Source organism: Rhinoderma darwinii, chromosome 6 (genome assembly GCF_050947455.1).
Source record: "Rhinoderma darwinii isolate aRhiDar2 chromosome 6, aRhiDar2.hap1, whole genome shotgun sequence".
Taxonomy (NCBI): Eukaryota; Metazoa; Chordata; class Amphibia; order Anura; family Rhinodermatidae; genus Rhinoderma; species Rhinoderma darwinii.
This window is the reverse complement of record NC_134692.1, coordinates 116,010,476-116,021,817: the sequence shown is the minus strand read 5'-3', so window position 1 is coordinate 116,021,817 and position 11,342 is coordinate 116,010,476. Positions and strand designations below refer to the sequence as shown.

At 40.2% G+C, this 11,342-nt stretch overlaps 1 protein-coding gene across 1 annotated transcript in view; it reads right to left on the bottom strand.

Annotated features, from left to right (window-relative positions):
- Positions 1-966: 966 nt before the first annotated feature.
- The window catches only part of BMERB1 (bMERB domain containing 1), a 204,515-nt gene continuing 194,139 nt past the window's right edge, over positions 967-11,342 (bottom strand). Inside the window, exons 5-6 of the mRNA XM_075830146.1 lie at positions 5,840-5,922; positions 967-4,042 (exon numbers count right to left, since the gene is read on the bottom strand). Of these exons, the coding sequence (XP_075686261.1) occupies positions 3,930-4,042; positions 5,840-5,922 (196 nt within the window). The 3' untranslated portion in view covers positions 967-3,929. The remainder of the gene's footprint in view (positions 4,043-5,839; positions 5,923-11,342) is intronic.

The following is an 11,342-nucleotide window of genomic DNA, read 5'->3' as shown; positions in this document are numbered from 1 at the left end:
AATACAGGAGTGGTTATGGACACAGGATTCAGGATATGGAACCTTCGCAGACTAACACTGGGTTAGTAACAACATTGCTCAGGGACTGGGAATGTGGGCAGAGTTCCTTATGTAGTCCAGAGTATGCAGGGATAAACTGGGGGAAATATTCCTGGCGCGCACCCTACGGTCAGAGGCAGCGAGTATCCACAGGCTGACAACCGCGGAAGTGGAGGAGGTCCACAGCAGTCGGCGCCACAATTTCTTTTAACATGATCCATCCTGAAAAACCTTAATGAACTATGACCGATTAAATAGATGTGGAACATCTAACAGGCCAACTAGATCTAGAATATTGCATCCTCCATAGCTTCCAAGCACAAAGACTTAAAGTGTACTTTAAGATAACCACAAGACCGTGAGGGATTTATATATTAACTATATGGCCGTATTATTCAGACATTTTATGGCACTGTTATTAATGACATGTTAATATAATTTGGGCTCTTATTTGGTTAGTGTATGTTAGTATTCTTAAAGCACTCTATTGCAATGTGTGGCACCGCAGGACACTCTGCACTTATCTTAACAGTTTATTGTCGGGGGACCCTTCTTACAAAAATGAATTGTCTGCCTAAAAATTTGAGTAGCTTTGTAAATATTTTAATTACCATGTACTGATTTTTTTCAACTAGACACCATTTGCATTCATGTCTACAATCATCCACAAGACAGAAGCTATTAAATGTATTGTACAGTGCTGCGAAGTATATTTTAGATATTATTTTTTAAATATATATCATTATTACAGTCGTTTTTGTATTTTTGGTGTTTAGGTGATAATTACAACCATTTTGTGAGAAACTGATATGTTTATATAAATAAGCATGACTATTTTTAAAGCTAAAATATGAGTACTATGCACTTTTATCTGGAATTTTTAAAACTCAAAGCATAAATAGTGACCGCTCAATGAAGCCCAACACATAAATCAAAGTTTTTGCTTTACTTGGTATGAGAACACAAATACGTCCTTCTGTTTCATTTTGTTCAATGCCATCTACGAACCGAGGATGAAATGCCACAGTGTTTTACGTTTTACAAATGTATAACTCCATTTTGAAATCCACAAAGATACAAATAATTTATTTACTTACAGGCTGAACTTCACAGTATAATAGATCCTAAGACATAAATATTCTACTGCTTTTACGTACAGCGATTTTGCAATGTCCAAGTAAATAAATTCTACAAATTGTTTGGAATCTTTAATTTACACGTCTAATTGCTAAAAATATAGTTGCATTATATTCTCAAAAACAGAGTAAAGAAAAAGTTTAAAATACGCCATAAAATAAATAGATGTTGAAGTCATCGATTTCATGTAATTGCATGCGTCATAGTAACTGAGAATGACCGTAACCTAGATAGTGTTAATTCAAACTAAAGGTATAACAAAAATAATGATTTGAAAAGTGCACAATAATAAATCTGCAACAGAAAGACTACACAGTTGTGCGGCACCAGGGACTATGTCTGGTTTACAAGGGGGTACTTTCCCCTCAATCAGACAGACATCTGGGTAATTTATAATCCAGATGTATATCTTTTATGTAGGTCACAATCATCACATCCAATGGATCTAATTATTATGACATTTTATACCTGTGTGATTATCTGTAATACAATATTCTCAGGCTGCGTTTACAAGCACTTCACAACAATCCAACTAACATGTTACCACCTTAGTTGTGATTAATTACTATACACCTGCAGGACAATGGCAGAGGAAAAGCCTTCAATGATGCATTTCACGAATCTAATCCTACTGTTACAGATTCCCATAGAGCTAAAGATTAGCATTAGGTGTACCTCTAGTCACCAGTGCAAATGCACTCACTTGCGTATGTCTATGCCATCCATACATTTCCAGACATCTTAAAATGGTGATCTATGTTATTTCATGTTCACCCATACTTCAATCTCCAATTTCGCTTCTATCCCATAGTTGCAGATCGTCATGCAAACTAAGCCTCCAATTACAGTCCTGCTTTACTAGGCCCAACCGCTTCCTGTTTAGGCAATGGGAAATGTATTTGCACTCCCGAAGCAAGTTCTATGGCAATGTATGTTTAGCTCATACTAGCGTCAAGAGCATGAGTGAGTACTCACACTCAGCACCTCCATTCAGAGTCAAGAGCCTAGGCTTCAATATGCAGGGTGAATTGGCCCTGCATACCGACTCCTCTTGATAACAAGCACCTTCTTCAGACAAAAGCCTAGACTCTACCATACTTGAATGGCATAAATAGGGCAACTATGAAATGAACAACACAGAAAAAGTTAATTTTTTAGTTGATAGATTATAGCTGGAGGTGCGCTTTAACGATTCAAATGATTTTACAGTCATGATAGTCGTAAAGTCCATGGTATTAAAACCATCAGTTTCGACCAAAGGAAATCGGTTCCATCAGTTAGAACACTTATCGTTCATGCTTAAAATTGTATCTTGATCATAAGAGGTAAATGCTAGTCCTATAGTTTATTTTATTTTATTATAAGCTGAGAAAATGAATATTTTAGTTATACACTATAAAGTAATATTTCTCAAGTTATGAACAATTTTCTGTGGGGAAAATTGTTCATATTGTTCAAAATTATATTTTCTACTATGATCGTTCCCGATAACCACTCCGGGAAAAAAAATATCTGCATACTACTGATAGTGGGAGAAAATCTTTACATCTATGGCCAGCTTTACTGATCCTTAAAAGTTCCACTGTCTTTCTATTTTCATCACTACATGAGTGATGCTCTTTTCTATTAATCTGCTTTTGAGAATGCAGCCTATTTTATTGTATGGTGTTTTCAGGAAGGTTTTTGTTAAAGATTTATATGTTTTATAGAAGATATTTATATTTAAGGGAGTGCATTGCAGAATGTTGAGTGCTGGATGCCAAATCCTCAGACATTTTTATTTCTCCTAGATTTTTTTTCTAGTTCAAGCGAACGTTTTGCCCATAATCCGACAAAACTATTCAGGAGAGCAAGACCTTAGGCCACCCTGAAAACCTTAGCAAAATGCGTCCATGTTGATGTATGCCTTCACATAAGAGTAGAATGAAGAAATATCAGGGAGTGGGCAGTGTTGTTTACACAATGAGTGAAGTAACATAAAATTATAACTTACATTCATACAGTGGCAAACTACATAAATCTGACTTTAGATTATTCAAATAATTTAGACATTTGTTTTCATCAAGCTTTAAATGTCTGTTAGTTGCTACAGTATAGAATATAAAACATTGGCAGATCCTTAAAAGCCATAATTACCCCTTATAATAGGTGGCGCTGCAAGATTGATTGAAGAAGTGTAAACATATGATTTCATAGTTATTTTTTCCTTGAATGATATGTTGGTTATTGTATGTATGTATGTATGTTAGTTTTATATGTTTTATTCACCTTTTTGTTATTAATTGTTTTCATTTTCATGTGTGGAATATAACTTTGTTCCTCTTGGGCAATCCTAAAAGGTCACCGGCAGTTTTAAATACTGAAAAGAGACGAGTTGTCTAGGGCCCTTTGCAGGTTACTAGTATAGGCTGTACTCCGTCTTAATTGACACCGCATGTTAATTTCTCAAAGGAGACCAGAACACAGACTGCTATTTCTACTAAGTAATCACTCAGGCTGGTACAAAACAGTACTGTTTTCTGGCCACCCTATAAACATATACAGTATATGTAGGTATCTTGGTACATACACGCTCCTCTTAAACATGCTCATTGAGTGATCCATGCAACGGCGAGGGATTCACTATTGATACACTATTGGTAAATGCGTTACTGTAATAGCTACAGCACGAACAGTTCTTGGTAGCAGGATTCTAGATGCATTGAACCCATCATTTTGTAGGAGCCTTCAGATGATTGGACTGAGACTGTGTGTTACATGACACTGCACTGGGTGGTACCACAGCAATCTTTGAGGATCGCCATTCCGGTCTTTGTTAAAGAAGGTTTAGTTGGTGGAAGTTCAGTTTTCTTTTCAGGAGTGGCATCTGCAGTATGAAAACAGGTATAGTCATTAATTGTTAAAATTCCCACCTTCTTGTACAATAAGTATATGGAATGGACATTGCTTTATACAAACATTGCATAGTATTGAGATTTTTTTTAATACATTGATGCTAACAAGTTTTTATAAGTTATTCTATTACCCAATGGGGATGAAGTGCAGATAAATAGATGGTAGTGAACCAATGGGAAGAGCAAAGTGGTAAGTTTAATTTTCATCTGTAGGATATCTGTCTACCTTTCATCTGTAGAAGTATGTATAAAACTGGATAGGATGCCCAGATGGGTTTTGTTTGCAATCCTAATATATTTATGAGTGCAGTGATCATTTATATGCAAGCATAGGATTCTCCCTATCCAGTGTGCAGAACCAGTTGTTGGCTCGATTCAGTTCCATTACTTCTGTAAATTACTGATAGCAGTAAGGACGGTTAAAAACAGTCATAGCCAATGCAGCTAAAACAATCAAGCTCTTAGGGCTAACCAGGGCCGCGTTGCTGGTACTCTCGTCAAGTGCCCGGCCCATAAAATTAAAAAAAGGGGCCAGTCCGCTGCCGCTATCCACCACCACCGCTGCCCATAGTTAATTTGGAGAAAGGAACCCCATTATATTGCATGGCCCCTTCCCTTATCTAAAGGAACCAACGCTTGGGCCCTTCTTCACGAAACTGATGCTGGCTAGCGTGATGACGTTATATGCGACGGCGCATACGTCTTGATGCTGGCGTCATGAGTTATATGTACCGCTGCACACCGCATCTCTACACTGGCCAGCGTGAGCCGTGTAAATCAGGTCCTCCGCTCCCAGAGGAGACGATGCTCCCAATGGAAGTGGAGGCAAAAGGGGAAAGAGCAGTAAGTATATTGGGCTCTGAATGTTTTTTTTTTTTTTTTATGATGCCTTTTTGTACATCTACTGTCTCATCCTTAGACTCCAACAGCGCCCCTGCCCGCCTGTCTCCCCCCACCGCTCCACAGATACCATATAATGTTCCATGTCCCCCAGCCCCACTTTCGCCCCCGCTGCTTTCTTAGCCCTCCCCCACAGAGTTCAGCTACCTAGTCTCTCTCCCTTGTCCCATGACAGAACACCTGCCCACCTACTGTCTCCGCGCTGCCCCTCCACAGAGCCAATGCCAGTGCTTGTCTCACCCCAGTCTTCCTCCACCACTTTCCGATGCCGCCCCCGGTAATGGGGGGAGGGGCACTGACGTTTGACGTGCAGAAATTTCTGATAGCCCTAGTGCTAACCTGTAAGGCGTTACGTGACAATGACATTGTTATGCCTATGGCACCTCAGCAGAAAAAGTGGAACGAGAAAAGCTTCACCGGTAAATATTTCTGCTGTAGAGATAATTGGCACTGCATGCTAATATTCACCTGGACACTATCCGATACTGTATGCACTATTTACATGGGTACTATGTGGTACTGTTCATCTGGGCTCTGTATGCAGTATTTACATTGGCATTGTATGCAGAATTACATGGGCACTATGTGACACTGTAAACACTTTGTTGATTGCAAGCATTATTTATCTGAGCACTTTATGAAACTAACTACTATTGCATGGAACAACACCCTGTACAGCACTATTTATTTCACATATGTACTTCAATGTAGCTAATTGCAACATTTATGTGAGAGAATGCAGTACAGGACAGTGCATGGAATCTAGGACTGTTTTGCTGAGTCCTCTACACTTGGATGGAATAGAGTAGCCTGAAAAGGGCCCACAAGACTCATGTGGCCATCCTGGTTACAGTGTAATAAATACATACCGGCTGCTGGTCTTGTGACTTTGTCCAGGGGCTTTAATTTGATGCGTAAGAAGTCTGCAATTTCCTTATCTTCTTCTTTTTCTCTGCGAGGAAAAAAACAGTACCTATGAGTATACACATGTCGAAGCCTCTGAAACGACCACCCAAAATTGCACAACAAAATAGTTTTTTATTACAATGGTTAGTGTTTAGTGCAGTCAGAAAACACACACAGTTACATCATAGCTGGGTAGTGGGGGGGGGGGGGGAGTATGGAGCGGGTTCATGCGCTGAGCCCGCTCCATACAAAGCAGGCGTCGGCTGTATGTTACTTCCGACACTTCATAGTAATGAGCGGAATTGCGCTCGAGCGCGATACCACTAGTTTAACCCATTAAATGGCGCAGTCCATAGCGACTGCAGCATTTAAATTGTTAGAAAGAGGGGGGCGACTAACAGCTCTTCGCCCCCCCATTGCGATCGGGGGGTGCCGATGGTTGTTATGGCAGCCTGGGGGCTAATGAAGACCCCCAGGTCTGCCATCTTTGTGTTTCTATTAAGCCATGCCTCAGAAAAACGATACACTGCAATACATTAGTATTGCAGTATATCGTGTAAGCGATCTAACGAACGCTGGTTCAAGTTCCCTAGGGGGACTAATAAAAAAAAAAAAATGAAACATCATTTTGGAAAAAAAAATTATGTGCAAAAAAAAATATGAAGTCAAGAAAAACCTTTTCCCTTTTTCCCCCTAAAGCATTGTAAATGAATAAAGAAACATAAATGGTATTGCCACGTCCGTAAAAGTCTGAACTATTGCAATATATGAATATTTAACCCGCATGGTCTACGCCGTAAAAAACAAACAAATGCCAGAATCGCCGTTTTTTTGGTCACCTCATCTACCACAAAAAATGGAATAAAAAGTGATCAAAGCATCGCATGTACCCCAAAATGGTACCATTAAAAACTACAGCTTGTCCTGCAAAAAAATTCCCCTTTATGCCGCTCAATGGATGGAAAAATGAAAAATTATGGTTCTCAGAATTTGGCGACACAAAATAAATAAACATTTTTACAGTTCGTTTTTTTTCCTTGTAAAATGTAAAAAAAAAAACTATATCAAATTGGAATCGCCATAATTGTATTGACCTGCAGAATAAAGTTAATTTGTCATTTTAATTGCACAGTGAATGCCATAATAACAAAGCAGAAAAAACTGTGACGGTATTGCTGTTTTTTTAATTTTCTATCCCACAAATAGTTTTGCTCGTTTCCTAGTACATTATATGGCACAATAAATGATGCCGTGAAAAACTACAACTCGTCCCGCAAAAATCAAGCCCTCATAGGACTATATAGACAGAAAAATCAAAACGTTATGGCTTTTGGAAGGTGGGGACGAAAAAAATGTAAATCTGAAAAATGGCTGCTGCGGGATTTGACTTCTTTCATAAGCCATAACTTATTTATTTCTTCATCGAAATAGCAGTATTGGGGCTTGTTTTTTGCGGGCCAAGATGTAGTTCTTCATGGCACCATTTATTGTACCGCATAAGATACTGGGAAGCTGAGTAAAAAATTATATGTTGTGTGAAATGGACAAAAAACAGCGATTACGCCATTATTTGGGGGTTTTGTTTCCACGGTGTCCATCAGGCGATAAAACCTACATATTCACCTTATTCTACAGGTCGATACGATTACGGCGATACAAAATTTATATGTTTTGTTTTACGTTTACCACTTTTAAAAAAATCTAACTATTTGCTAAAATAAAATTTGTGTCGCCATATTCTGACAGCCATAACTTTTAGTTTTTTTTTCCATCAATTTAGACGTGTGAGGGCTTAAATTTTGCGGGACGAGCTGTAGTTTTCACCGATACCATTTTAGAGCACATGTGATTTTTGGATCACTTTTCATTCCATTTTTTTATAAACCCTTTTTTTAACGTCGTTCACCGAGTGGGTTAAACAACGCTACATTGTGATAGTTCGGACTTTTACAGACGCAGCGATACCAGTTATGTTAACTTTTATTTTTTTCTTAGCAATACTTTAGACATAAAATATATAAACTTTTAATATATATATTTTTTGGAACATTATAAAAAACCGCTGCCATGACAACCATCGTCACCAGCCGATACTGTCGTGGGGAGGGGGGGCGTGATGGCGTGTTTGAGGGGGCGGCCCCCTGATTCTAACAATATCAATGCCGTAGTCGCGATTTTACCATGACATTTAAGGTGTTAAACGGGCGGAATCAAAGTGATCTTTGACTTCGCCCGTTGCAGTGAGGTGTCGGCCATCACCCGCTGAGTATGGAGCGAGCTCAACCCGTAAAACTGCTCCATACTTCCCCTTAACGGCGGTCACGTTCATGTACGTGACATGTCGTTAAGGGGTTAAGCAACTTTACAAATCACTTATTAAAAATTTTACTTTTTAAGATACAGCTTCTATGTAACCTTTATACATAGAAGCTGTATCGTTCTGTCTCAGACTATTCCATCAGTTCTATAGCTTCGATTTGATCAATATTAGCCGGATACTGTCAGAGACACACCGGAGAAGCTCTCAGCCGAGCCGTCCGTTCAGCAGAACTGCCAGAATCTGTATCGTTCTGTCTCACAGCTTCTATGTATCCTGTATACATGGAATCGGCTGAGACAAAACTATACAGCTTCTGGCAGTTCAGCTGAATTGATGGCTTCAGGGGCGTAACTGGGAAAGACTGGGCCCTATAGCAAACTTTTGACTGGGCCCCCCCCCCCAGATGCCACACACAGCCATACAGTCCTCCTGTAGACAGTGCTTTACAGCCCCCCCTGTAGACATTGTCACGCCCCACTTGTAGATAGCACCCCCACCTCCCCTTTGTAGATAGTGCTATACGGCCCCCCTGTATGTAGCGCCATACAGCTCACCCTGTATATAGTGCCACACAGCCCTCATCCCTTGTATATAGTGCCACACAGCCCCCCTTAGTAGTGCCACACAGCCCCTTGTATATAGTGCCATACAGCCCCCCCCCCCCCGCTGTATATAGTTCAACCCTGCCACTGATTCTAGCTTTTCTGCTGCCTGAGGCAAAAATTGAAATGGTACCCCCCCCCCCCCCCCCCCGATTTGTATTGACATCCCCCTGGCTGTTCTACATCACTACCAGCCTCCTCAAAATCTTGCGGATGCGTCATTGCCTTGTACTCCTTGTATGCACGCTACAGCGATGAACCCAGACAGAGCACACCTCGCTGCACGGTGTGTTCCTAAGTCGTACAAGAGAAACCTACAGACAAAAATTACCAACTCTATCATAAAGGTATTGAATATAAAAATATATAAATTTTATTAGAGATAGACACATAGATTAAAAAGATGAGTCACACAATGAAAAGAAGGCGTCAGCCTATGCAAGACCAAAAAAACGTGTATAGCGAGCCTGAGCATACGTAAATGTCAAAATACAGGTGCATGTGTAAATTGGAGTCCAGAAGGGACAGACAAACTGCATGAGATGTAAAGCAAAATGATTGATATCTATAGCGGTAACAGTCTAATATAAAGTGCTAAAAAATGCAGGTAGCTCAGCGTATAGCCATAAACCACATGTAAATCAATACAAGCCTAGGGCCTATGCAGCCCATCAACTGAAGGGCCAAAGTAACAACAGACCTAAAGCATGTGACACAGACACCGGTTAGAGGTAACATACATACCCAAAGTCATGGTCTTGCACAGAGAGGACGCCAACACCCGATGCGCGTTTCGGCAAATGCCTTCGTCTGGGGGTGGCATCATCCTGGCGGGGCCCACTCCTATATAGTCCCCAACCCATGTGTTCTGGGTTAGAAATCACTGGTCCACCGCAATCACCTGACATCATTTTTTGATCTATACTGACCTTTGGGGTTAGTTCACTCCTCCCTTCCTGTTTGAAAAATGAGGTGTAATTGCCATCCCAGAAAAAACGCTTGTCTTTTTTTCCCGGTTCTTCTGTGCATAAAATGATGCTTGCTTTTTGTGTATCACTGTATGAACATGAGGAAGGGACCTGTCCGGTCCTGAAACGCGTAGTATCTATTACAATAAAATCTACTGAAAAATACTTCGTTTTAAACAATTACCTATCCGGCGCCGTGTCCCGAATACTGCAACTTTTCTTCTCCACATACTGTGCTCGATCTCCCCGGGAACAGATTTTTCTCCCGTGGGATAGCAGCGGGTGGCAGCTGACACCTACAATGCTCTTCAGTAACATTTGTTTCCACGCTAAGCAGTAGTGTTGTGCCTATCCTTGCACAACATTGCCAGGTGAGTGCATCAGCTCACCTCTCTGCTCTTACTGTCCCCCCGTTCCTTGCAATATTACCTTAGAGGAGCGCCATTGTCGTCCTGTTTCCTTTTTCTTCATTTAGATTCTTCAGGATAGTGTCACCGCCCCATGAACCTTCTTGAGTAATTAGCAAATAGTGTGCACTATTTTAAGCGTCGATTTTATAGATTTTTCTGCATCTGAAAAAAACATACATTTGGAAATATTGTCTGGGCATGTATTACCGCATAGAGGCGGTTCAAGGGGTTAAAACGACCAGACAGGTTCCCATTAAATAGACAATGAATTTAAAACAATTCCATCTGCTCTGCAATTATTATATTATAAATATATCCTATATAATTACAGCTCCAGAACCAAGCTCAGTACATATATACAGTACCAGAACAAAGCTCAATACATATATACAGCACAAGAACCAAGCTCAGTACATATATATGGCACGAGAGCCAAGCTCAATACATATATACAGAACCAAGCTCAGTACATAAATACAGCACCAGAACCAAGCTCAGTACATATATACAGCACCAGAACAAAGCTCAGTATATATATATATATATACAGCACCAGAACAAAGCTCAATGCATACAAACAGCACCAGAACAAACCTCCGTACATAAATACAGCACTAGAACAAAGCCCAGTACATAAATACAGCCCCAGAACCAAGCTCAGTACATAAATACAGCCCCAGAACCAAGCTCAGTACATAAATACAGCACCAAAACCAAGCCCAGTACATAAATACAGCATCCGAACCAAGCTCAGTACATATATACAGCACCAGAACAAAGCTCAGTACATATATACAGCCCCAGAACCAAGCTCAGTATATAAATACAGCACCAGAACCAAGCTCAGTACATAAATACAGCACCAGACCCAAGCCCAGTACATAAATACAGCACCAGAACAAAGTTCAGCACATATATACAGCCCCAGAACCAAGCTCAGTATATAAATACAGCCCAGAACCAAGCTCAGTACATATATACAGCCCCAGAACCAAGCTCAGTACATAAATACAGCATCAGAACCTAGCTCAGTACATATATACAGCACCAGAACAAAGCTCAGTACATATATACAGCCCCAGAACAAAGCTCAGTATATAAATACAGCCCCAGGACCAAGATCAGTACATGTATACAGCACCAGAACCAAGCTCAGTACATAAATA